The sequence below is a fragment of the Apostichopus japonicus genome, chromosome 15 (assembly GCF_037975245.1).
Source record: "Apostichopus japonicus isolate 1M-3 chromosome 15, ASM3797524v1, whole genome shotgun sequence".
Classification (NCBI taxonomy): Eukaryota; Metazoa; Echinodermata; class Holothuroidea; order Aspidochirotida; family Stichopodidae; genus Apostichopus; species Apostichopus japonicus.
This window is the reverse complement of record NC_092575.1, coordinates 4801251-4828992: the sequence shown is the minus strand read 5'-3', so window position 1 is coordinate 4828992 and position 27742 is coordinate 4801251. Positions and strand designations below refer to the sequence as shown.

At 37.3% G+C, this 27742-nt stretch overlaps 3 protein-coding genes and 1 long non-coding RNA gene across 7 annotated transcripts in view; 2 read left to right on the top strand and 2 right to left on the bottom strand.

The window, feature by feature from the left end:
• Positions 1–3051, bottom strand: part of LOC139981077 (uncharacterized) — a 49826-nt gene extending 46775 nt beyond the window's left edge. The window contains exon 1 of the mRNA XM_071993238.1: positions 2894–3051. The gene's annotated coding sequence lies outside the window, so the exon portion shown is untranslated. The remainder of the gene's footprint in view (positions 1–2893) is intronic.
• Positions 234–12688, top strand: LOC139981079 (ribonuclease P/MRP protein subunit POP5-like). 2 transcript variants are annotated; one of them, XM_071993242.1, is made up of 5 exons: positions 234–458; positions 4741–4886; positions 5580–5717; positions 7011–7094; positions 8233–12688. In XM_071993242.1, the coding sequence occupies exons 1-5, from the start codon at positions 379–381 to the stop codon at positions 8328–8330; spliced, it is 546 nt and encodes a 181-aa protein (XP_071849343.1). In that variant the 5' UTR covers positions 234–378; the 3' UTR covers positions 8331–12688. The 2 variants fall into 2 exon arrangements, with proteins under 2 accessions (XP_071849343.1, XP_071849344.1); XM_071993243.1 differs by lacking the exon at positions 234–458 and adding an exon at positions 3905–4052.
• The window catches only part of LOC139981076 (sarcoplasmic/endoplasmic reticulum calcium ATPase 1-like), a 70459-nt gene continuing 54651 nt past the window's right edge, over positions 11935–27742 (bottom strand). The window contains exons 20-26 of one of the 2 annotated variants that reach the window (XM_071993236.1): positions 27292–27418; positions 26522–26724; positions 25984–26069; positions 25416–25549; positions 24314–24431; positions 23875–23995; positions 11935–13467 (exon numbers count right to left, since the gene is read on the bottom strand). In XM_071993236.1, the coding sequence (XP_071849337.1) occupies positions 13424–13467; positions 23875–23995; positions 24314–24431; positions 25416–25549; positions 25984–26069; positions 26522–26724; positions 27292–27418 (833 nt within the window). In that variant the 3' untranslated portion in view covers positions 11935–13423. Of the gene's footprint in view, positions 13468–17590; positions 23996–24313; positions 24432–25415; positions 25550–25983; positions 26070–26521; positions 26725–27291; positions 27419–27742 lie in introns of those variants that run through there. The other variant, XM_071993235.1, reaches the window with a different exon arrangement.
• Positions 13474–21047, top strand: LOC139981080 (uncharacterized). Of its 2 annotated transcripts, none has more exons than XR_011797775.1 (2): positions 13474–16396; positions 16553–21047. It is a non-coding gene; the product is annotated as an uncharacterized lncRNA (long non-coding RNA). The 2 variants fall into 2 exon arrangements; XR_011797774.1 differs by having other exon boundaries at positions 16539–21047.

Sequence of the window (27742 nt, the reverse complement as noted above, 5' to 3'; positions counted from 1 at the left end):
TTTTTAGGTTTGGATACGTGTACACAAAACACTGTTAATGGCATGAACTTTGACAGTAGGTGGAAACAAGCTTAGTGTTGCAATTGGAGAGCCGTGAATGACTCAGTAATATGGAGTACCCAAGTGGTTATAACCACATGCTATATATACAGGAAGTTCCTTGCAGGTTCTGAAGGGATATCCAGTTATGTGTGAATGCAAGGCTGAGGAAGTACGGGCAATCACCTGGAAAGTTAAATAGGCCAATGGCGGCACAGTGCAAAACAAAGACTGTACCAACAATATGATATCGGTGGGTTAAATTTACACTGGGGTCCATAATGTGTCGCTTGGACACAAGTACAGTAAGAGAGGAGTAGAACAAAGGTCGGACAGAACATGACAACAACAAAAAAATCCTCAGTCAATTGGTACAATATTTACAGAATAAACAAACTGGTCCTGGCATTGAAATGCAGGTAATGTAATTTTGTCAACAGCATTCATGTGGCTTTTTCATTATTTTTCACCCAAAAATAGGCACTTTAACTTTTCTGCCAGTTGACAATGAATTATGAACATAGAAACACATGAATAGTTGACTAACAATCATCAGCAAAAATATTTCATGATTTGGCTACCTAGCATTACATAAACCTGAGCATATCACTTTTTATTATCAGTAGGCATTATTGGGCTACTTCCATAAACCTATATATCCAGTAACTGAAGTGTTATGTAGTTCAGGAAGTTGCAAACTGGTGGGAACTTGAATTTAGCAATTTTTTTAAAGCACTCGGATGTTTTTACAGCAAGTGGCTACAATTGCGAATGTCTAGGCCTGCAGGATTGAGCTCTTAATTTCACTTACGTAGGTACCCTTTCACCGATAAGTTGGGTATAGAGTATCAATGAATTCATATGCCCTAGCATGATGCCAGCAATAAATACGTATGGCAAAAATGATTTGTCAGGTCATGTGATCCATTTTGTACAGGTCTGCATGTACAATGTACAGTATATACTGTAAACTATCCTGCACTTAATTCTAGGTAGGATCTCAATTTAAAGTCACTTGCTTAATAAATCTTTAAGCCACTTAATATTATCAACACTAAATAAGCCAAACATTTCAACCATACAACCTCTTAATTCAATGCAAATGTTTTTGTAACATAAGAAGTATCGTGAGGTACTAAAAAATTCAGCAACTAAATACAGAGCATAGATCTCAGTTTAAGAGAACACTTTAGACATAGTTGAATGAGAGAGTTAAGGAAAGTGAGCTGTTAGAATTTAAGTGACGACAAGTTAAGTAACTGTAAATGTCATCTGCATTTACTGTGTATATACTGTACATATTAAAATATCTGACAAATATGGTATTTGGAAGTATATGATCAAATCATGTAAACTGTTAATTAGATTGCAAAAAATTATTTTATCTCAGTAAATCAGTTTGAAATTTCCTTCTTCACATGCATGATACAGAGCTGTAAAATATTCAAATAGGGTACAAACTGTTGGAAGAGGATACTGTTAACTTTGCAAGCTTTACAAATAACTTTATAAGTACTGTTTGATGAGGTTTAGCCAAAGGTATTAAATTCGGCCCTTGGTCTAACTGTCGCCTTCATCCACACCATCCATTGAGGTCTGTATACTGTGACAGTTGTAAAACACACAGCGCTATATGGAAAGCTACGACTTGCGCACAGCTGTACACCCAAATAAATCTAATATCAAATTGTCTGTCTCCTTCTGGTTAGACTTTAGGCTACACTGCAACAGACACTGTTTTGATTATCCCAATCATACCAAGATGTGTTAGTCTGTTGGGTATGACTTCTATATGTGCAGTTCTATGTTAAGTAATTTGTTTCATATCCTAGTAGCCTAAAGTTTATATAAATTTGAGAAATTGGGATGAGCATACATCAATCTACTGGTTAGCTGTTTGTTGACCATAATGAAGTTTGAGCAATGAGTTTGCAAGATATTGTACACAGAAGCTACGTGAGTTTTGCTAACTAAGCAGATACAATAGTTGTTCAATCTAGGAAAAATAACAAGTTCATACAAATCACAATATTACTATTTTCATGATGAAACATATCAAACTTAAACCGTCACTCATGTAAGGATTATAACAGCTACTTTTTCAGAGCTAGGTACTTCACATAAAATGATGACAATAATTTCTTTCCTGCTGAGGATGATCGTAGTAATGTACGGCTAAGTATAGTAGAAGGCAACACAGTATAAACACATTATAATACAAAATGAAAACCATGAAAAAAAACCTGAAGATATTCAAACACTGAACACTTGGCTATACCATTTGGATATCGATATTGCTCAAGTATCAATAAACGAAAGCATACACAAGCCTTGACCGAAGACCCTTTTTTTTTTCAAGCCTGTCCCATGGGTATGTTTAACTTATTATCCTAATTAACGCCTATAACTCAGTTCAATTCACACTCAGTGATTTGCTGCTAATAAACGTACAGTTGAGCCTGGGCCTAGGCCTGGTACTTTTATTCTTAAAGTCTGCTAGTTAATATCTGCTAAGTTTTGTCTGTCTAGGAATTGGGAATAATATGATAAAGGGCCAGAGAGCAGTCTATGAATGGAATCATTCAGTTATGTATAACAAAACCGAACTTATCCTAGACCTAGGCTAAAGTGAATATACGGCACAGGAACGTACTAAAGGCCTAGTCTGTCCTGCTATTAGTATTAGGAGTACTACATTAGTACAGTGCTTTTAGTACAAAGTTAGTAGTACTAGTAGCTCTTTGCTAGCTGCTGAGGTGATAAGGCCCTGCCTTGCCTCCCGTCTATGACGGTTTCCTGGCTCTTCATCCATACTCAGTGGCGAAACTTCTCTTACGGAAATACCAAAACTTACCTATCACATGCGCCAAATGGAAAAAGTATGCATACGGATGTGTTATTTTGAGAAGGCTGATAGAACGGTTGCAGGTTTTTCCACTGGTTTCCGGTGACAAAATATTTCAGCAGTGTTCAGTAGACAAGGCCACGGGTGTAAAAATTCTTTATCTCTTTTCATGTAACCAGACTAGAACTGACATGATCTGCTATATAAATTGTTTTCGGTCGGATGTGTCTGGGTATGTCAGAGACCTTCGTACAATATGATAAACTTCTGAACTTTCCGATATACGTTCGGTTATTGCTCTTAATCTCGAATACTTTACTTTTCTTTCATATCACAATTTGCTCTCGAAATTTTAGCTCTTTTTTATTACTTTTTTTCCGTTTTTTTTTCTCGACTTTTCACTTTTCGACATTGATTTTAATTATATATCCTCCAAATATTTACTGTGTACTGTCGAAGTTTCGACTTTTTTCTTAAACTGTGTTATTTTATTTCTTAAACTTTGCCCTCTGTTTATGGAAATTGTGACTATTTTAAAGAAATTTCCATGTAATTCTACGTCTCAGTTTAGTCTTTGCGTAGACATTTATATTTATTTATTTATTATCCTGAAAATTCAACTGAAATTTCGAGTGAAAAAGTCAACAATTTGACGGAAGGATTATGATGCATATGAAATCAAAAATATGATTTCCTTCTACAAAAGAGCGGCGAAAAGGTCTCTAATGATTCTATTCTATTGAGGGCAGCCACTGACCCAAACCACAAAAAGTATGTGTGTTGGGGAGGGAGGGGGGGGTCCACTTCTATACCCTTGCTACAAAAAAAAAAGATATCCATCCACATCAATATTTGCCATTTGTCTGCAGTCATCCTTCCATACTTTGAAAGAATACGGAAGAAATTATTGTAAATTGATTTAATTATATTAGCAAAAACAGTGACGATTTTCTCATGTACGAGTCAGATCGATATATAGCTCTGGTAAGAGTCAGAGCCCTATATATGGCTCTCGTGCGAGTCCCATTTAAGTGGTGGCGGTGTTTTTAAACTATCCATAAATTAATTATCTTTCATATCAAAGACTATTCCCAAACTGAAAGGTAGTTTCCACATTGTACTGGTACTACCAAAGAATTAGGAACAAAATGGTCCGGTTGAAGAACAGGTATATTAAAATATACTGTAAGGACTTTATCATATGGTCCTATATTGCCGTGGTGCAAGACGCGTGTCTCCGTCTTTACTTCAGTACTTAAATTTTATACTCATGAATTAATTTAAGCTTTCTGAATTCATCATCTCGTATGGACTAGTTTCACGACAACAGTATGGCTGTATCGAACCAATACCATGCTAGTACTAGTAGTAGGCCCAGAACTAGTCATTCAATACAGTATCGTAGTAGAGCATCCAATAAATACATAATGCGTATGCCCATTTCAGGTACCACCTGAACACCACGTAAACAAATAAGTGTAGTTTTTGCATGAATAATGTTGCTACATGTCAGTATTAGTTCTGTTCATTACTTTATTTCCCACAGTTTACTAAATAGTAGGCCCCTATTTATACATGTTCTTTTGTCCTATACTTCACAAGTGTGTGCTGGAGAGTCTGATAAGCAGGACTAGTGTATCATTTTAAGCAGAAATATCGGTAAAAGTTGTTGTCAATAACTGATAAGGTTTACTTCCATCTTAATATTACACTTTTGTTGGCAAGAAGAAATACCTCGTGGAGATTTGCACAATATTGACCATGCTAGTAAAGTTTTGCAACAAACTTCCTTTCCCCAACATGTCAAGTTCAATAGGAATAAAAAACAAAGACCTTTCCTTTTCACTCATATTTAGGTACTTCCTATGTAAGGTCATCTTCCCATCACCAGATGAAAGCAATGAAATGTTGACTAGCCAAGAATTTCGAAGAGCGATCGAAAAAGCTGCTAGAGAAATCTTTGGGGAGTTCGGACTTGGCATTGTGGGCAACCGGTTACGAGGTATGCCCTCTGGATGTTATGGTTGCAAAGTTTTCTAGAGGATATGTTGGTCACTCCAGTAATCTGGGAAAAGCAGATATTGGGAAGGCTGTGTTTCTTGTATTTCTAATGAAATTTGAAAAATGAAACAATGCAATCCTAAGTTTGAAAATGACCTTAGCACAAATTATTTTTGCCTCTATCATATGTTTGATGCTCTTACATTGTTTCTTCATCGGAATCTCATTTCAGTTCTATTTTACAACACCAAACAAGTTCATACCGTAATATAGAGGTTTCATCGTTTACCAGAAAAATATGTAGTCAGAGCACTTGTTAATGCTGCTCTGAAATGACTTGCATCATATAGATGCATATTAACTCTGGTTCTAGCATTTTTGATAGCTATTCATTAGTTGGAAAAGGTATAGAATTTTAAAGGGACAGTCCCAGGTGGAAAGCTATTTTCGACAGATGAAAGAGGAACATGATCTATAAGAATCCTGGTGAGAATTGCGAGCAATTCTTGCGCTCCCATTCCTCAAGAAAGGTTCTGCAGCAGATACTTTCGTCCATGAAAGATGTCTATATTATGTCAGGGTCTTTGACCTCTTTAAAAGTTATGAGGTTCTCCAACGCCGACCTGTGCTGATTGAACGATCTGTCAACTTCTTTGACTTCCCTGTTTTGATCATTTTCTGTTTCTCTGTTTAGTCATAAAAGTGAACTCTCACTCTAAAACGGCCATCGTCAGAGTCCAACACAGAGCCACGAGGATGCTGTCACAGCTATTGCCGTTCATAAAACAACATCAGAAGACAGATGTCATAATTCAAACGCTTCATGTAACAGGTGAGAAAGATTTTTACCCGATATTGACATATTTAACCACCCGTAGAGTAAACCTAAAATAAAATCTGAAATAATATGAGCCTCATCTAAAAAAAATTTTTTTTTATTTCCATTGGTTTCATCAATCTTGTGTGGTAAAACCAACCGTTCTAAGTGATAGCACACAAGGCCCTGTGACAAATCTTCTTGCACTGCAAATACAGGGTTGAATGTTAGTGTTGATAATATAGTCCAAATAAGAATAAGGACTTGAGTACAAGTGACGTTTCTGTTACTGTTCCAGATTTCAAGATATTCCGCTCTGAAATTAAAGCTAAATCTCAGGAATGCTCCTTTACAATCTATCTGTAATGTGATAACTCTTGCTCCCAAGTGCAGTCCTAAATCTTTCTCCATCATTTTATAAATTCTAGTTGCTCAACCCAAACCTGTTGTATTAACTTCATGTTAACAACAGAGTACCCTGTACTCTGACATTCTATACCACTTTTAAGTCTTGACTAATTTTTATCCATTGAAAATGGTGTTACTGTACGTGGTGGTGCAATAAAAGTTATATTCTTAACGTTTCAAATTAATAAAAATTGTTATCAGCTTCAGAGATTCCGATCAATAGATTATCTTTCTTCTTATCATCTTTCGCTGACTCTCATGTGGTGGTTTCTGTCATTCCCTGCTACACTGCCAAACCAAGTTTTGTTCTTAAACCCTTACAATAAGAAATTTTGAAGGACTTTTTACTGATCGTGCCTAGGACAACCAGTTCGTGTCTGTTGGTTGTACAAAAAAGGGTACCAGAATTACAAAGAATGACTGATGTGTACACTGTAGAGAGAGGTATAGGTTTGGTGAATAGAATACCAGCTTTGGGTGAACAATAGGCCTACCATATTTTTGTTACCAGTGTTTTTTTACTAGTTTTTCGGTATCTCCAAAGTATTCAAAGATGATACCAAGTTATCATTTTACCTATTTGACGGTATTTAGTTAATGTGCAATGTGAATTTAATGTAAACAACTAGTCGTCCAATCAGATTGTCCGTACAGAAATTTACCCTGAAGAAGGGATTAGAATATTTTAATCTTTGCCAACTGAATACCAACATATCTTTCAAGCATGTACAGTAATAATGGCTCATGAAAACTATCCATGGAATAGTTTTGTCTTTCCAGGTAAGTATCACATTGTCCATGCTTGGAATATCTCTTTGACATGTAAGCATTACTTCCAATAATAACATTTGATTTAATCCTATTTTGTGATATTTATTTGTTTTTTTGCTTCTAATGCAGGAACGGTGGCCACTTGTCAGAAGGCATTAATCAAGTATGAAAGAAGAACTCTGCTGGAGTTACTAAGAAACACTACAAATAAAGGTTGGTCATCCTCTTCTATATTTACTATACCAAATTATTTCCTTAATAATTCTTCTGGGTTCACGGATGAAATTCAAATCTTGGGAAACGTCGTCCAAGTAAAAGGGATACAGCTTGGCTTCGCTGTAGAAGAAAGGATGTGCACTCCTCTTGTAGACAGCACAGTTGCCTTTCGACAATGACAACTTCAGCCCAGATTTTTATATGCAAATTCTGTACCTCAGCTGTGATTCCTGTGGAATTGTTTCATAATTCAAGGGTGAAGTAGGGATATTTCCATTGAAAGGAAAGGAGCCATTGTTGAGGTATTCAAACTTTGTCTTGGTGGTACTTTAAATGCGACAAAGCCAGTTTGTGCTGTTTTGAAATATTGTTTTGGCCAGGAAATTACACATAGCCCACGACTCTAAATGTAATCACTCAGTGGCATCAAACATAGTAGCGTAAATGTAATCCACGTGGGAAGGGAAGCCTAGAGGGAGGGTCCACGTGAGGAAGGGAAGGCTGGGGGCCCAGGTGGGGAAGGGAAGGCTGGAGGGAGGGGCCAGATGGGGAAGGGAAGGCAGGAGGGAGGGACTAGGTGGGGAAGGGAAGGCTGGAGGGAGGGGCCAGATGGGGAAGGGAAGGCTGGAGGGAGGGGCCAGATAGGGAAGGGAAGGCTGGAGCCAGATGGGGAAGGGAAGGCTGGAGTGAGAGACCAGGTGGGGAAGGGAAGGCTGGATGGAGGGACCAGGTAGGGAAAGGAAGGCTAGAGGGAGGGGCCAGGTGGGGAAGGCTGGAGGGAGGGCCAGGTCAGGAAGGGAAGGCTTGTGGGAGGGGAGGGATGAGAAGGGAGTGAAGAGGGAGGAAGGGAATTGATGAACTGTTCAAGTAGATTCTTACACCTTTCTTGTACTCCCAATTGGACGAGTAGTACACGAGTATACAACAACCAGACTATACACCATTTTAATACATTGTGCTAGTTACGATTTAAAGTGATGTGTTTGCATCAGCCACCAATAGTATAGTGTTCATAACAACAGACTTGCTATATAGCTATGAATTTGAATGCATTAATATATGTACATATTTAACACTGCCAAACAAAAGATTTAGAGATATTTTTTATCGATTTCACAAATTAATATCATTCCAGATCATAGGAAGAAAATCCAGGAGGCCTTGCTGAGCTGCACGTTGGATTTCCAGGGACAGAAAATTGCGAGCGACAATGATAATGACGGTTTCACTTGATGTCGTAGAACATAACATTTCTGGGTTCACGAGTCATCTCCTTGAGAAATTTCACAAATGGCTGTAATCTGTCAGATGACGGGAAGAAACCGATTAGCTACTCTTGTCAGAAAGTCTACGAGAAGGATTCCTTTCTTTGCCCAACAAAAGTGAACTTTTGGCAGAGAAAGTCTCGTGAAAGTTGCATGGCACAGGAACAAACTGCTGACTAACTTTGTTTAGCAGATCCTAGCTGTTGCATTTTGGTCATGGTGGTCATCATGAGAGAAAGATTGTGACTTGTGCAACAGTAGAGTTATGTGATTGGTCAAATCTTCCCAAAAAGAAAACGCTGACGTCCTTAGTGCGGCACTGCACAGTGGCAACTATCACTTTGGAATTTTTCAGTACGTCAGTATCTTTGTCCTTGTGATGATCAATTTGTGACATCAATTGCCACTAAAATTGTTCTTTAGAATGGGTTATCATATGAAGACCCCTAAATTTGCTAGGTATGCTAAACTGGTCACAAATCATCATCTTTGTTTATCTACTCATGGTGTTGGAAAAGTTTATATTTTTTGCTGTTTATTTAAAGCATTTACTCAAGCAATAATTCGAGCAATTTTGCTGTTATATACGATTCCCGCTATTGTCCGTTAAAGGGATATTTCCACTGGCAGACGATGTGGCATCTTATATGGAAAAGAAAATATTCTATTCTGTTAGATGAAAAAACCCCACCTTAATATCTCATCCCAAACTCAAGATATTGTTGATTGAGCGGAACCTATTTTAACTGGCTGGACCAGGCCTCCATTCTTTGCCTGGACTAGACTACAGTATCTGATCTATGAGGTCATATTGGCAAATGTTCTTGAAAGGCTTTACTTTCCATATTACAATCTTGTTCATTATCATTGAAATCTGATTCATTTGGCAAGTAGTTAGAATTTTATCAAAATACAACATGTTTTGGTGACTTCCCAGGTCTGTGAATTTCCACAAACCAAGTTTGAATGGTCGCCATCTCTGTATCCATCAACATCGTAGATTTGATTGGTCATCTCACATCCTTCTGCTCCAATACATGAACAGGAAACATTTTGTTAAGTTCCCATCATGGATTTGTAAATTGATCGAAGATTTAATACAATAGCATTTTACAAATGTCGCTATTCTGTCCAAAGATCTTTACATTTTCTTCATGAGTTATTAGTGTTAACCCTTGTGTTCTGTCTTTTATACTTGGAGGAAAATACAATAGCTAAAAGAGTTCAATCCTAGTTAACCATTTGGTGTTCTTAAGGCACACTGGGTAATATACTGCTTGTCTAGCAATTTTTAAAAACAATTTTTGTACATGTGATTAAAGTCAACAGTATTGCCCTCAAATATGCTAGAAATTTGATAATGGTCACCCATACAGAAAATTCCAATACGTATTTGCTTCGACTGCCAACCTCAGGTTAGTTATACTGTACAGTGTTAGACATTTGCCTTTTCTAGTTATCCTAGATGGCTTGGACTACTTTGGAGTATGAGAGCCTCTAGCCTAAAACTTCTGGCAATTTTAGCATGCTTAATTTTGGCCAGTATACGGACGACCTTTCATCTTTATGTGAAAGTGCATCTCCAGGGCGGTGAAATGTTGAGTATAAATCATTAACTACTTGGTCATAACGTCCATTAGAATCTGATTCTTGCTAAGACTCGGTAGTTTTGATAAACTTGCTGTGCAAACCTCAAAATACTATTATTACAGGCAATTATTATACTGCAGGATCGTGGCGACGAGTTCCACGAGAAATACTTTCAAAGGACATCCCTGATCTGAGAAGTTGAACGCTTGAGACTAATTTAATCCTCAATATTGACAATTTAAATGTCGGGAGATATTTGGAAACTTCAGGAAAAGTACCTTCAAGATATCTTTAAGCATGATAACATTTGGGGCCAAAAATGATGACCATTAAATAACGTTAAATGTGTTTCAATCGTTCAATTTCTCAGAGCAATGATGTGCTTTGGGATTATTTAAGCTGGGGTGCAGTATAATGTGGATATTGTGACCATTTCATGGTTTTCTAGCATATTTGGAGATTAAACAGATAACCGTCCAAAATGAAACACAAGACACAAATAAAACAGAGATACGTTTATTATTCCTGATTGGGAAACTTCTATTGATACTAAAAGTTATTTGCATACAATGTCTCTGAAACAATGTTGATTCAATAACATTTATGCTAATCTTGCCCGAACCATGTTTTGTGTGTTAAACCAGTATTTTCACTCCAGGGTCGTACTGTTTGCTGTTTTCACTGCAAGCTGGAAACCACAAGAAAAAAAAACCCACAAGGAAGTGAGTGAAACAATTTTTGTTTTTCCTTGAACCAACAATGGTAGAAAAAATCATATCCTACAAATATATGCAATCATATCAATCATATCATATCTATATACGGATTAATGATCAGATAAATCGTTAAACATTAAAACTCGAACGGTATTCAAAAGCTCTTCATATCAAATAACACAGAACGTTCCCATACATGCTCCTAAAACCAAAAAAAAAAACACCCCAAAAAACAATGTTATCATGTGCTAGTTATCATGTGCTAACCTTTCCTGATAAATTTGAAAAGAAAGTGCTTGTATATCTTCATTGTACTACACTTACACAATTTGTTGAGAAAGAAGTGTGCAAATTAATTTCATCTTTGGGTGAAAAACAAATCTTCAGAAATTTGAAAGAGAAAATACAGAAACCGAATAAAAATGGTTCAAATTGCAGATCGAGAGTAAACTAGAAGAAAAAAAGTCATAATAGCTTTAATATTCGTTCTAAAGCTAAAGTGTATTGGGTAAATCATGAGTATCATTTGAATGAAATCTTACAAAATAAACAAAAGATGGTCTAGCTCTAAAATTAACCAAAATATAACGTTGTTGATCCAAATTCAAGGATTCGTTGCAGGAACAAAAAAAAGAAAAAAAAACAAACAGCTCTTTAAAACTAATATTGCTAGCCCTTTCTACAAGTGTTATGTAATAAACTGTCATCCAACAAAACACATTTTAATAACACTTATTAACTCAAAATCAGAAGGGTTGGACATAAAAGGTCGATTAAATAATAGATTTAAGCAATTAGTTACAAAAATTACTTGAAATTAAATTAAGGAAAATTTTTTTTTTTTTTTGAGTGTGTGTGTTGCTATGCCTCAACGTATCAAATTCTGGTTCTGAAAAGGTGATTGAATGTGGCTGGAAGGTTTTGCTAATCAAAACAAAAGGCATGACTTCACCTTGTTGTCATGCCAACTACAAAGCAGATGCCACCGTAGGCAAGACACAAGGTCTGCGCAACTATTCTCTTTTGGTTTCAACATCCCGATGACGTCATCACACATTGACGGTCGACACACTGTCCAAACTTTCACGCACGGTAAAATATTAACCTTTCAACGTCAAATCTAAATTCCTACTGTTCTTTTACTGAATACAATTTGTGACACCACCAGGTAGGTTTTGTTTAAAGAACCCTCAAGACACTGAAGAAGATAACACAGCAATTGGAGAATAACATTTAAAAAAAAAAATTTGGAAGGAAAAAAAAAAATCAAGAAAACGGAAAGGGACAAACATCTTCACAGAGATTCACTTCAGCGTCCCAGAAGATCCGGCCAGAAAAAAAGTTGGTTGTCATGGTGAAACACAATCAATGAAATCACGACGATACAATCGCAATGAAGGGAGATTTAAAAATAAAAGAACATAAAAAAAGTTGAAAATAATCACACTTCATTTTACAAGTTTTGACTATCAAAAATGCCGATATAAAAAGATGGTACGAAATCACTAGAAGAATTTTGCCGTGAGATTTTGGCCAGAGGGGATGCAAACCTTTAATGTGAACCTCGCATAGAACCGACCACACTCATTGTTAGAGGGATTGGTATGATTAGTACAAGATATCCCCACAGGACCATAAAATCTATGAGTTTGCTTGGAGGGCACTTTATCACTGATAATACAAAGAGTGAAGACGGCATAACTTGGGAATTTTTTTATCTTAGCATGGACAGAGGTAGTCTAGCATTTAAATTTTTTCGATCAATATTCATTGAAAAGAAAGCGGGTCCATCTACATTTGACAGTCAAAGAGAAATCTGACCAAAGTGGACAAATAAAACCTTACAGAGGAAGTATTAATTTTACCTTTAATGACCAATACTTTAATTTCGAATTTGGACAAAGATTTAATTTTAATTTTGCCTTTCAATTTTTTTTTTGTACCTCTTGTCTCAAATCTTTGTTGAATTATGCATTTCATTTCTTTAATATGTTCTATTTTGTTAATTCTCTGTGTCATTTAACAAATCTTTTTGTTTTTCTCCCAATAACATTTGATTCCTGATGAAGCTAACATCTGCAATAACCGCAGTGGGCCCTCAATTAACGATACTACAAACCAGTATTGTGAAAAGTCTATTCAATTCTGAATTTCATCAGGCTCAAGAAGTAGATTTCAGTAAATTACCCTTTTTTTCTTCCAGGACTACTGTGCTACTGATTCATTTTTAAACCACTTTGATAATTACTACAATTTTTATGTGTTTTTGCTTCTTCTTCATCTTCCATTTTTTTTCTATTTTGTTTTTTCATTTTCAATAGATTTTATTCTGTGCTCATCAACAATGAATATATTATATACCGAAAAATCTATGTTTATTATTTTTTTTGCCCAATTGTAAAATGACACTCAAAACAGCTTTCTTATACAGATGGACATTCTCACAAAAAAATTACTAAATTTAATATATAAATTTCTATTGATAGAGTCACCCCCTCAAACACATGACACCAACAACTTTCACCTGGGATTTTGAGGAGGTTACTCCCAAATTAGATGTCACTCTCGTTGTTTCACGCCAGTCAGTTTTGTAATGCTGTCGTCGTCATAGTGACGACAACCACGTGTAAAATCACAAAAACAAACTCTCCGATCTCTCTTTTTTTTTTTTTGCCCTTTCCACTACTGCCAAATTTCTTCTTGGATCCTAACTCTTTGGACATGATCTTATAAAGGACTTGGGACGCTTTTTACATCAATCCACTTTCTTCGGCTGTGAAGGACCCCAGCTATCCAAGCCTGTATTGCATGGAATGGAAAACGAGAAGGAAAGAAAAAAGAAGAAGAAAAAAAAAGAAAAAATAGAATGAAAACATAGGACAGAAGATGCAAAGAAATGATCAGTTTTGACCTTTGAGAGCATGAATATTCATAAACAACATAACAAAAGAGATCAGTTTTTGACCTTTGAGAGCATGAATATTCATAAACAACATAACAAAAGAGATCAGTTTTTGACCTTTGAGAGCATGAATATTCAAATACAACATAACAAAAGAGTTAAAACACTTCATGGAGAAGGATACTAAACGGACCTACGTGACCGCAGATGAGACGCCGAGATATATGAAACAAATAATGACATTTGAATTTCCTCGAGGGAAAAGCTCAATTGAGAGGGCATGTGGCTTGTTGGGTAAGAGCAATGTAGTCGACTTTAGAGAAAGTGAGTCTGACTGCAATATGTTAATGCAACCAAAGGTGCCAATATTCTCCCACTAATACCCTGTTCCTTCTCTCCTCCCCCCCCCCCCCCTCCTAATTTCTCCTCTGATTCCCTTTCCTATCAGACTTGTCTGGAATAGGAAAATGATTTCATTACCTAACAAATTAGTCATTTCAAGAGGCCCTTGCATTTCAAGAAAGCTTACACCATCACCACCAAGCACCCAGACGCCTCCCCCAACCCCCCTTCAGTCACAAAACTTTACATCCCAACAACTGTTTGTCATATTTAGAAGAATTTTTTTGGGCAATCAAAAGGCCATACTTATGTTGGAAACATAACACTCCAAGGTGTGAACAATACAGTATATTTGCAAGTGACGTACAGCCACGATTGGGGGTGGGGGGGGGGGTAGTGTGGGTATCAGAAAATTTTGCTGAAGCCCCATTTTCTCAACAGGAACAGCTTCCATTAATTGCATGATTCACTGAGAACAAGAAGGGCAAGATATGACATGTATGTATAACAGTGAACTTGAAACAATCATCACAAACTACCCTGGAAGAAAAAAGCAAACAATTTGTTCAAAACCTGTAACTGGAGAAGAAAGGAAAAATGAAGGGAAATGATAAGTAGATTTAACCGAAAATTAAATTCAGCAAAATGTCCCCACCTTCGAGAAACCTTGATCTATATCAAAGCCCTTTCCAAAGTCCAATGGATCTCAATCCATATAGGCAGGTTGGTGGGTGGGGGAGGGGGAAGTTGAAGGTGAGGGAGAGCGTAGTCTGACCCCAGGGCATTTTTATTTTTACCAAATTAGCAGAGAAGAAGCACTATTTAGAAGAATGAGTTAATAACATGTTTCCCACCACTGATGACATAGAGAGAGGGTATGGAAGCTAGCACCCTCCCCTTTCTCCCTTCTCCTTTCCCATCCCCGCCCATCCCTTCCCCATCCCCCACCCATCCCTCAATGCATGAGCTAGCTATGCCCTTAGCACTGGATTAACCTTTGTTCTTACACATACATACTGCTCCTGTACCATAAAACTACAGGCAGCAAGTATGAGCAAAATTGTGTGTCATTAATCCGACAAGTTTTCATTATAGGAAATGTGAATCTTTGAATTTGATAAAATGAGGTACATGGTAAATTGTGCATCTTAAGTCTGACAAGTAAATTATGGGCAATTGTGGGTCTCTAATCTGAAGATTCCTCTGTTCACATTAGTAGAACAAAGAAGGCTACTACTGAGTTAATCATAACGAGCGACAGAAAGGGTAAACGCAAAACAGGTATTTTTGTTTTGAGACCACACTGCGAATACTTTTACACAGTATGAAGTGATTGAAGAGAGAAGGAAGGAAACCCCAACTCCAAAAGAAATTATGACGATGATAACAGCATGACAGAGGTTAGAGGTTAATGGTAAAGAAAAGGTTATAATATCAAGCAGACAAATTGGAAAACGAAAGAAAGTCATATCCAGAAATAGTAATCGTTTACGTCCTCCAGCCGAGGCAGCGCACAGAATATCGTTTCAAATCTTCTTGGTTGGAACCTTCCAGCTTCTGATATCTGAACAATATCAAAACATTTGTACAATTTTCAATTTTGAATTGCCCCTCATACCCCCCCCCCCCAGTATGGACCCACTTAGTGATACATTAACCCCACTAGGTACCATCCTTACCTTACATAGCCACAATTTTTTTTTCGCCTTTTTTTTTTTTAGGGGAAAAAATGCAGTTTGGAAGGACGAATGTCCTTCAAAACATCTGACTTTACGCTTTATGCTAAAATTGAATGTTTCAACCAGTTCATAAACATGAAATGATTTCTTAGTTGTAAGTGAAACTTACAGGCTAATAAGTGGCTGAACAGTATAACATGATTGTGTTTTTATCTCATGTATCCATTCCCAAAATACCAAACTGAGATCTGTGAAGCTATATGCACTCAAACCTAACATCCAACCAGATTTGTGATTATCATGGCGGGCTTATTGTCTACAGACATTTTAACATATGAGACCCCGTCTTCTGGTAAAAGGCTCTGTGGTCGATTTTGTTCAAGTTTGGATAAAATTTGATACAGAAAACGCTATAGCAATGACATTCATTTGGCTTTACTAGTCTTCAAGTTTCATTTCACAAAATAATGAGAGAAAAGGTTAAAAATGCAGACAGTTTAATTCACTATTTGCATGGAATTAAATGAAGTTGTATGTTTCAATCTAAGATTCATAGAATTGAATAAGAAAGTCCTTGCTATTAAATTAATCTTCATTTGGTGGAATGACCTATTAGGCTGGCTTGATGTTGATCAAATGCCAGCAATATCCATAAGATATCCTATTCATTTTTTGGTTTTATTTGGGATTGGAGAGGGGGAGAAGGGGTGGGGGAGAGTTGGCAACTCGACACAAACTGCTTTAATACTTAAATTGAACCGTAAGGTTACAAGCATGTTTTAGGTATCTAGGTATAGGTATCTAGGTATAGGTATCTAGGTGTAGGTATTTAGGTGTAGGTATTTAGGTGTAAGTATTTAGGCATAGGTAGTTAGGTATACGCATCTAGGTAGTTAGGTATTTAGGTGTAGGTGTTTAGGCATAGGTATTTAGGTAAACATATCTAGGTGTAGGTATTTAGGTGTAGGTATTTAGGTGTAGGTATTTAGGCATAGGTATTTAGGCATACGCATCTAGGTATAGGTATTTAGGCATACGTATCTAGGTATAGGTATATAGGTGTAGGTATTTAGGTATAGGTATATAGGTGTAGGTATTTAGGCATAGGTATTTAGGCATACGCATCTAGGTATAGGTATTTAGGCATACGTATCTAGGTATAGGTATATAGGTGTAGGTATTTAGGTATAGGTATATAGGTGTAGGTATTTAGGTAGTTATTTTGGTGAAGGTATTTAGGTATCTATGTATCAATTGTTACTTTGACTTTTCTTAAACTTGTATTGTTGTACTTGTATTTAGGTATAGGTATCTAGGTATAGGTATTTAGGTGTAGGTATATAGGTGTAGGTATTAGGTGTAGGTATTTAGGTGTAGGTATTAGGTGTACGTATCTATCTATCTATGTATCTATTGTTACTTTGACATTTCTTAAACTTGTATTTTTGTACCATGTCCAAAATTTATATTTCATTACAGAAGTCCCTTAATGTAGTATTCCTGGGGTGCATGTCTCTTCTCTGAGTTCACAGATGTTTGCTTCCAGGCAAACATTGGCTTTAAAGGTCCTTGGTATAACCTAAAAAACTGCTAGGTAGTCAACTTATGGTCACTTCTGCTGAAACTTAACTGCCTCCCCCACAGAATTTTACCATATCCAAACAAATTAAAACTGTCCTGTTGAACATATCCTCTAAGTCTGTATAAATTGCAGTGGCTGAACCGCCAGAAAATGTCTCGACAGTTTCCGATTTATTTCACGATCTTCAACACACTTAACGGTTTCAAACATCGATGGAACTGGTCGGCCAATTTCATGCGGTTATAATTTGTCTGTCGACCGCTTTACCTTACAAATGGATGGATGGAATTTAACATGCAGAAGCAGGAATAGTTGATTAACAAATGCGAGGTTGGCAGGCGTATAATGTCAAACTTTAACGAGTATCAAGCAAAAGTAATAAATAATTTAAAAAAAATAACAACACTGCAAACAATATTATCATTCTTTTGGAAGTCTTTATTACAAAAGATGTTACCAAGTCTGTAATACTATACACAGAAGTTACTATCCTTTTTTTGCCTGTTAAATTGTTATTTTAAGCTAGTTGAAAACTTTTTTTTCTAAATGCTGTTTCTGTTAACTAAGAAAGAAAGAGGATAAAAAATTTTGTCAATTTTCCAAAGATGACACTAAAACCAAACATTATCTTTCCTTCCATGTTAAACATTCCTGGCATTGTAATTGTGTCTCAAAAATATATTAAGCAGCTAAGATTAAATATTTCCATCATCAACTTCCATCATTACAACATGCCATAACAACAACATATTTGCATCTTATGAATATGCGCATATGATCAAACTATACTTTTACACATAAAATGTCATGCAATGTGCTCTCCCTGATTAGAAACAAACATTTATCAAAAATGTTATTGACAACCTTTGCATGCCATTCTTGACAAAAAAAACTCTTCTTTTTTTTGGTATAATTTATGTGATGCTCATTTATCATTGTATGGTCTTCGAAATGGATTTATATCATAACTCTCTTTAGTATCAAACGGTAGTCGTAGCTTAAGAACGAAAACGATTAACAATAAGCTGCAAGGTTGGGAATGTTCTAACGAATGCAATCATGAAGTGAGAATTGTTCCAGATGACATTTGAAGTCCTTTGCATTTAAATTTGTAATTGTCCGGCCAGTTTAGGAGACCATGAACTCCAAATAGGTCTACCACAGAATTGAGTAAAAAAGGCCACTTTTATAACAAAAATCGACTGAAATATTACCAATGTTAAACTACTGTTGAAAGGCACCAAGCAAGTCGAAACAAAAGAAAACAGCACAAGCCCCAGCTTCCCTAAACATCCTGCCAACTTCTCCTTATGATAAAATTCACAATGAATCAAAGTTAAGAAATGTATGCAATATACTGAATTGACTGAGTATCGATGCCAAAACAAATTTAAAAGAAAACAATTTGTTTAACAATCTTTTGTTTGTGCTACCTCGCCTAAAACCTGTGTAATTATTATTATTATTATTATTATGATAGTGACGGTTACGATCATGCACTGGCTCAAAACACCGCAGTCAAGTAATTGTTAATTTGAAGAAACAAACAAACAGATAAACAACAAACAATAGCCCATAATGTTTTGTCTAACAAAATACACGTTTCATGTTAATAAAACAATGACTTGAAAGTTAGCCAAATACGTCAGGGAGTCCACTATAACTCCCATAACTCCCACCCCCTCTCTGCAACCCCCCCTGGTCCCCATCCCCTCTGTACCCCTCCCATCAAATCACTGTCCCAGAGTATTAATGTGCAATGTGAGGCTATTGCCCTTTTGTTTATCTTAGAAATAAAAGCATTTCACTCAATAAAGTGTTCAAAGCTGATTTTGTTGTTGTCACAAATTCTTTCTTTGTTTTGGGGGTTTTCTATCATTGTCGTTTGTTGTTTGAGGTATCTATATTTTAAATTTTAATCTTGCCTCCGACACATCACACATACCACTGTAGTCATAAAGACAAAGATCGGAGATAATGTACTGTACTGTTTTCCATAGTATTACCAATTTATATATTAAGATAAAACTAAAACTGTTAGCAAACTGCTTATCCACTAAAGAGCCTGTGTAAGAGAATGTGTAAAAGTTAGTGGGCCTGACGAGGTTGAAGAAGATCCTGCTAAGATCGAACCGTCAGGCCCACTTACTTTTACACAATTTATATATATACAGTTTTCACCTTGATAATCAACGCTTAGTTTACAGTGTAAAGATAAACAGTGCTTAGCTTACAGTGTAAACATAAACAGTGTTTAGTTTACAGTGTAATCATACACAGTGCTTAGTTTACAGTGTAAACATAAACAGTGTTTAGTTTACAGTGTAATCATACACAGTGCTTGGTTTACAGTGTAATCATACACAGTGCTTGGTTTACAGTGTAAACATACAGTGTTGAGTTTACAGAGTAAAGATAAACAGTGCTTGGTTTACAGTGTAATCATACACAGTGCTTGGTTTACAGTGTAATCATACAGTGCTTGGTTTACAGTGTAATCATACACAGTGCTTGGTTTACAGTGTACACATAAACAGTGTTTAGTTTACAGTGTAAAGATAAACAGTGCTTAGTTTACAGTGTAAAGAAAAACAGTGCTTAGTTTACCTGTAACGATAAACAGTGCTTAATTTTACAGTCTAATGTCGCATTTTACAATAATTTTTCATCATGTTAATCAAGTAAGCATAGTGTGAGTTGTATTCCACAAAACTGAATTTAAGACACTCACACAGATCTTGCAAAGGCTACGGACAAAAATATATCGAAACGCAGAGCTACAACTATAAATCAAAAAACATCAAAGCACATTTTTAACTTGCGTGAATAGAAGAAAATTGTTTCATAGAAATCTTGTAGAAATTATTTAGTCGTAAAAATAACAAAAGAGAATAAACTTTTTTAAATACATTCTTTCACCATTTGAATATCATAGAATTAAAAATAAATGAACTATCTTCAAAATTAAAAATTTATATCATAAAAAAAAAATTAATTCAGATTTTTTCTTCTTCTTTTAATAACAAATATCTGAAATTAAAAATCTATATAACTTGACCCAGCGACAATCTTGTTAGAGACATTTGTTCTATGGAACATTATTTACTGTTTGCCATTTGAGATGTAACAAGTTTTCTAAGAGCTCCCCAGTATCAATATGGAATGTACATTATCTACTAGTAGGTTAACATTGGCTGTTTCCTGATGGAAAACACAAGACGTACAAACACTACATGGCACCATATGAACCCAGAATAGTTCAGAACTGTTTGGTATCAAGGGTGGAGGTCAAAAGGGGCGAGAAATTTTGGTTGGGGTGGAAATTAAAAGTATGAACAGCTAGGATAAAGAAATGAAACTACCTAACTAAGAAATTAACAAAAGCAAAGAACAGTACTATAGAAAGGTCTTTGAAAAAAGATAGAATATCGTTGTATACATCTCGCTCGCACAGCTTCCCGAATAACACAACTACCCATAATGAAAAGAGGAGAACAGTACTAAATTATACTGATGGAAAAAAAAAGAAGGCAAAAAAATCCAAACTGAATACGACACATTATTTCTGATGCAATTTGAAACGGTGATGTTATGATTCATAATCAAATGTAGAAATTTATAGAAAAAAACACAAAAAGATTGCTAGACTTCCTTCCATCAAGGTGACTTAACATTTGATTTCATTTCATGCACAATGGATTCCCTTTATCCTCCACCCCAAGCATTTTTAACCTTTGTGTTGGTAAATTGCAGTCATATACAGTCACCACCCCCCCCCCCTGCCACCTTCCTTCAACCTAACATCATAACTACTTATGTTCAAGCATAATGTGTTAAGGCACTAAATTCAATAACAAAACCAGTTAAATAGACACTTCTAAAGAATAGTCAACTCTGACAGTTACAGTTTTCATATTTTTAATGCAAATTTGTTGTCATGAAAGATGTTTGAATTGTGGCCTTGTTAATATGGTGGCGTGAAGGAGAAGGGAGGGAGAGTGATGGTGTTGGGGTGGGGGGGGGGGGAAGGACGCCATACAAGTGGATATGAAACCTCAGAGGTTAGCAGATTTAAAACTTAATCAACAATTTCAAAACAATTTCACACCTGATCAGATAAATTCTGGCTAATGGCACCTGCTGCTCAGCGAAGAGAATAGTTTGGGATGAAAATTCTATATAACCAGCTTCCCCCACATGTGCACCACCTTACAAACCCCACCCCCCCACCGCCTCCCCTCTCCAGCATCCCATTATTGTTCTCTGCAAGTGATGATAAACAGTTATGGTCTAATTCTCTTACCGACATTTTGTTTTTCATCTACCACAGATAGCTGTCTAGATAAAAACGTTTAAGGCATTACCGAGATTCTAGTGGGTGCTGAAAGTTGACTGGTTTGGTTAATAAGGTTTGCACCTTTCATAATTTCTGTTTCTGTTGTCACATAATTTATCTCAGTTTGAAGGAACTAGAGAACATTCTGTTAACACAACTCCCCATCCTGCCCCCTGTCCCCTCCTGCCCCCTGTCCCCCCCCGCCTCCACACCAAAATGAAGTAAAAAAACAAAAAATGAGTTCTTGTCTGCCATATATCAAATACACATATGACAAAATACCCTTGCTAACTAATCAACCACCAACCACCAAGCCACTGACATCATCAGACTACCGACAAGTCTCGGTGGACACTGAAGTTACTGTTCTCGTGACGCAGCTATCCACGGTCAAGTTATACCGCCTCCATTTTTGCCAGAACTTAAAAGACCACTTTACATAAATCACTTAATCTTAACATTGTACCATAAAATCTAAGAATCTGAAGAGTACTGCTATGATAAAGGCCTGGCTCACTTTAAAGTGAGCGTTAATTTCCACAAATTGTGTTGCACATTTCTGACCAGTGAAAAAGTTTCCCACCCCCCCCACCTGACGACCAACGATTCAGTTTGATGACATGCTCGTGGCCGGCGGTGGTCGCTTTCACTTGGCTTCGTATGTCTATCGGCTCGAGAGGTATCGCCTCAAACGACGAAAGGTACAAATCGTAAGAATGAAAACAAAATCCCGCCACCAAAAACTTACATGAATTCACAAGAAGAAAAATGACAATTAACAATGATAAGAATGAAAAAACAGCATTAAATGAGGGGGAACAAATCCCTCCAAACACAGCACAGCAGATCAAAATTGGAATTGACTTTTCACTGTATTATTCTGACCTGGGCAGATGGCACTTAGTGGCACCATGGCAACAATGCCACTGGAAAAAAAAAAGAGTGCCTTAGCAAATATTAGACATTTTTTTAGATTTCTTCACAGACACATTTACACAATATCAAAACGTTTCTTTAAAACTTTGCAAGTACCATATTTTATTATTTCTGCCTTTTCAAAGGTAAGACGTAATCGGGAGACACAACAAATTTATGGGAGTTCTCCTCTAATTAAACAAAAAGAATAGGCCTCAATCATTCTTCTTTACTAAAAAAGGGACACTCGATTTCCTTTCTACTTTATTTTTGGCAATAATGCGAGTAAATGTCCATTTGTCTGTTTTGAAAGAACGACCTGTTTTGAAAACCTCCCTTCACAATACGTTTGTTTCAAATCGGTGTTTCACTGAGCAAGATCTTTTTTGTCGGAGCAAAGAGGTCAATCTTCGTACGTTTGGTTGAAGAAACTTTGTACGTTTAGACAAGAAACTATGGTTTGAATTTCCATTTCACGTTTCGTCTCAAACGTTTCTGAAACTGGCTACCTACCCCCGTTGGAGAGGAGAACTTTGGGTCTCTTTAAATAACTATGACAACCGTTCGACGGCACCCTCGCCCAAGACAGAAAATACAGCAGCAATAGTCAAAAAATGGATTCGACATCAAACGTGCAACAACGAAAGATTTGAGGAAAGACGTTTCGAGGGTAAAGCTAGAACCGCATCACTGTAGTATGTCAACATTGAGAAAAAAACAACAAAAGGGGGAACACACGGACATGTTTTTTTTAGTATTGGCAAAGAACAGACGACAATCAAAAGAGAGCATCATCGGATGGATGGAAATGGATCAGCGAGAGAAAAAAAAAATAAAGAAATAAATAACCGAAAACTGATAAAGAAATAAGAAAACGAAAAAAAGAGAGATCACAATAGTGGGGGAAGGGGGGAGGTGCTGAATTGATCATCGGTGAGTAGCATTTAAACTACTACCAGGGGAATGATTTAACTGGTATAGCCGTTGCCAGGTGCAATAAATGGGCAAAACTGCTACATGAAAGCAATGTATAGCAGCTGTTGAAGATAGTAGTACCCTACAGGTAGTCTGCAGTATTTTTGAAAGAAATCAAACAAAACAAAAGTCTTGAATCTCGAAAACTTGCTATACAAATTATGAATGCTGAAATAATTCCCTGACGACCATCCCCCGATAAGGCTAGATTTTCACTACGGACGCATTCAAAATCACTTTTTTCTTTTTTTCCTTTTCGCCATCCCGGTTAAAAATCTTTTTCTCGCAGGCAGCTGAAATCCATCATCAACATCATCATCATCCGATCGACTCCGATCAATGCAATACTACAATGGGCTAAATGAAAGGAGGTGTAACTTGTTAGTTTAATCTTGCACTTCAACCATTAAGAAACCAAACAAGACAGCTAGCATTCCTAAAACAAGGCTGAAGAGTCCAAACAATAGCTCCCTACCGTCTTGCAGTCCTCTCCGGGCCACAAACTTCAGCATCTCGTCCAGCAGAATGACGGGGAACGAGATCTTCAGCACGGCAAACCACTCGGTCAGATTCAGGGGTGCAATCTGGAACACCATCTACACAGGAGAAGAGGAAGGCAAATTATTGAAGAAAGGTTCAGTATCGAAGAAAACAAGCGCTGTCGTTGCACGACAATTCATTTGGTGGAACAATGGATACCCAAAGGTGCAATCTAGTCGTCCACTCAGGAGGTGGATGGGGACGGAAGGGGAAGGGTGGATGCCGGAAGGGTTTTAAGGGTAATAACAAATTGGTTAAAAGACCTGGCAAACAGACCTTGCAACAGAAATAAAAATCTGTGCATCTTGTGGGGGGGAGGGGGGAAGTGCTATTAGAGGGGTCTGCAATGTTTCGGGCTTTGATTTTCAACTTACAGACAGCATCTCAACGTGGAGGATGACAAAGTGGAGCAGCATGGATAAGAACATGGCACCCAGCAGCCAGGGGTTCTGCCACGGTGGCATCACCAACAGAGACTGGTTCTCACTCAAACTGTGGACCAGAAAAGACAAAACACAAAATAATAAAATATGAAATGAAGATTACAACAACAAGAGAAGTATGAGGGGGGTGGGGCATTATCTCACACCATTTGTAACTTCAACTTGCCCCTTCAATCCACCCTGCCCCTTCTCCCTTCACTCCCCCCTGCCCACTCTTTACATTCCACCCTGCCTCACCACAAACTCCCCCCCCCCCATTTTCATTCCCCCGTACCCTGCCTCCCTACATAAAAAATTGATAAAAAAAGTGGGGGTTAACATTATTTTGAGACATCACTGCTGATATCAACAAATTGAAGAATACATTAAACTTTTGAGTATATCCCAGAGGACTCCTACTCTATCTCTATATCACTTCATTCGCCATATCTGAGGCTTTGTGTGTGTTATCTCAAATGAGCTGTACTACTTGTGATTTTAAAGAAAGTGTTGGTCCGTTTCCAAAGCATGTGACATGAGTGACATTTCTGGACTGTGCAACAGAAACACTCGATGTCATTGAGGTGTAGCGATGGTGTCCAACACCACTGGCCCGCCGTTCAAAGCATCAAACCACCATTGTCTCATGAAGTGTAAGGAGGTTTCTTAACTGTACCACATTGCTCATACCATGCAAGATTGTGGCCACATATAAAATAATTTAGTCTGTTAGAGGCATTAACATCTGATGCCAATTCAGGTGTAATGAGAAGGATGCTGCTGAAAATTTCTTTCCTGGTGTATGAGCTTTATATCACAAGAGGTGTAATACCGGTGTAAAACAATATCAGCCTGTTCAAAGTATGTATAGATTTTATATCAGGAAGTGTAATGTGGGTGTCGAATACCACCAACCGGTTCAAATCACGAACGTTATAACACCACGTGAGGCGTAATACCGTTGAAGAATAATTGCCAATCCGTGTCAACGTTTAATGCAGATAGATATTTCTATTTCTACAAGGTGCTGTAGTGGTGTTGAAGATCTACTGACCTGTTCAAGGCGTTCAACATTTCTATTGTCACCAGTACCGAGAGGGCCATGGTCATGTGATGTGGGTCCTCGAATACCTCACAATCGATTCCCTTGAAGAACTTTGGTTCAAGAGGGCACTGCATGTGATGTGTCTACAAAGAATCAAATAATGACAACAAAAGTTAAGAGACTTATCACACTGACAAAAGGAACCATTTCCAACTCATTAAAAAAAAAAAAAAAAATTAAACCAAAATCTTGATCATATATTCACCAAAATATACATAAAATGAAAAATGGATGAAACATAACAATTAAACATAATAGAGATAAAATGAAACATTCAGAAATAAAAACATTTCAAAAATTAAAAGCTGCTCCCAATTTCTTTTTTTTTGCAAAAAGTCGACCATTTTAAGACAATTATTTCTCCTCCTTTGAAACTGTACAGATAATTTGCACAATTGTTTCAATTGCACGACAGACCTACACCTGATCGAGTAAATCCGGTGTATATTCTGTTGAATTTCGCTAAATCCGACAATAGATACTTTCCGGGTCTATCTATACTTCGTCAAACACTCACCAGCTGCCAGTAGGTAAGTTGTGGGCCACTGTCATAGTACATGAACCACCAGGCCGAGGCGCCCACAGTAGCTACTCCGACGTAACCTGAGGAGAAGGCATGACGTAACACGAGACATTGTAATCACCGACGAAAAAGAGATATTTGTAAGTGTTATGAATGGTCTGAAACCAGTTTTTCTAACAAACTTGCTTTTAACCACCAGACTAATTATGTCTGGAATGAAAAGAAAAACCCACATTTTCTTGACACCCTATATGTGGAATACCACACACGAGAGTCACTATGTTACATGAGCCAAAGGGGTTTCAACCAGCAGAACCTCAAGTTCAACAGGTAATGTAATCTTTAAGCAAGCTTGGGTGTCTGAGGAACTTGAATGATGACCAGATTGTAATGACTTTCAAAATCTAGATATCTTCGTAAAAAGATACAGACTTTTGAGCACTAGCTCGTGATCTTCGGTACCCTATTAAATCATCTTTCAAATCAACAGATCGAACACATATGAATCAAGTGATGACCAGCATGTCATTACCTCCAATGGCTAGATATCTAAAGAAGAGCCATCTGCTGATGAGGGGTTCCTTAGCCCGGCGTGGTTTCTTCTGCATGATGTCGATGTCCGGAGGGTTGAATCCCAGGGCGGTGGCTGGCAGACCATCGGTCACCAGGTTCACCCAAAGCAGCTGGACAGGAATCAGAGCTTCGGGCATGCCCAGAGCAGCGGTCAAGAAGATACTGAAATGAGCAGACGGTCCATCCATCGACTTTATTGACATGCAAATACTAAGGTTAGAGTGGGGGGTGGGGGTATTCATTATACCAATGGAGAAGTATCTTCATTTCCCCTGCCCCCCAACCTCTCCTGTCCCAAGGAATCCATTCTGGTTATTTTCAATTTGTTTAAAGATAAAACAAAATTGAAAAAATAAAAGCAAAATTCTTCAACACCCCACACCCTAATTCTTCCCCCTCCCCAAAGAAAAATTAAGTTCATCTTCCATCATCACCATTTCAACATTGAATATAGCTGCTAACAAGAAGAACCATTTCCTGATATTAAACTAGATAGCTGGATAAAGCATCATTCCAGTTTTTTATTTCTTTCATTTGTAAACAAAAAATGGTAATAAGAGACACCCTTATGCACATTCCCTTGACACTGCTTGGTAGTACAGGATTGGCAGTGGATGTAATGGGGGGCGGTAAAAACCGCACAAACTTCACATAACATAACCGATTTGTGCAGAAAATCTAAGATATGGTAAGTACACAATGCCCCATCATATAATTCGTCCATTTTACCTCACGACTTCACCGATGTTTGAGGAGATGAGGTAACGGATGAACTGCTTCATGTTGTTGTAGATGGCTCGTCCTTCCTCGACGGCCGTGACGATGGTAGAGAAATTGTCGTCTGCCAAGACCATCTGTGCACTGTCGTCAAGGACGTGTATTAAAAAAACAGTCATGTGACCTCCCAATGCGGAACAAGGTACCCTTCACATGTTGATCCACCTAGGCTTTGAAACCCTCCCTCCCTGCCACACTTACTCACTGTGAAGCTAATCCTTACTCGGGGAATAATTTATTATCCAGTCTGGCAAGATGATCAAACTGCTACGAAATGCTACAGATAGATACCAGTTTATGCACAACTTAACCCATCATATTTCTTACAGTGAAAATTTTCAGAGCCCGCATTAAAGTGATAGCGAAAATTTGACGCTAATTTACTCGCTGCTAATATCCACAG

Coding starts and splice junctions, on each gene's coding strand:
- LOC139981079 (XM_071993242.1), top strand. CDS start 379: ATGACAACAACAAAAAAATCCTCAGTCAATTGGTACAATATTTACAGA. Junction 4,887..5,579: donor TGTGGGCAACCGGTTACGAG/GTATGCCCTCTG, acceptor TTCTCTGTTTAG/TCATAAAAGTGAACTCTCAC. Junction 5,718..7,010: donor TCAAACGCTTCATGTAACAG/GTGAGAAAGATT, acceptor CTTCTAATGCAG/GAACGGTGGCCACTTGTCAG.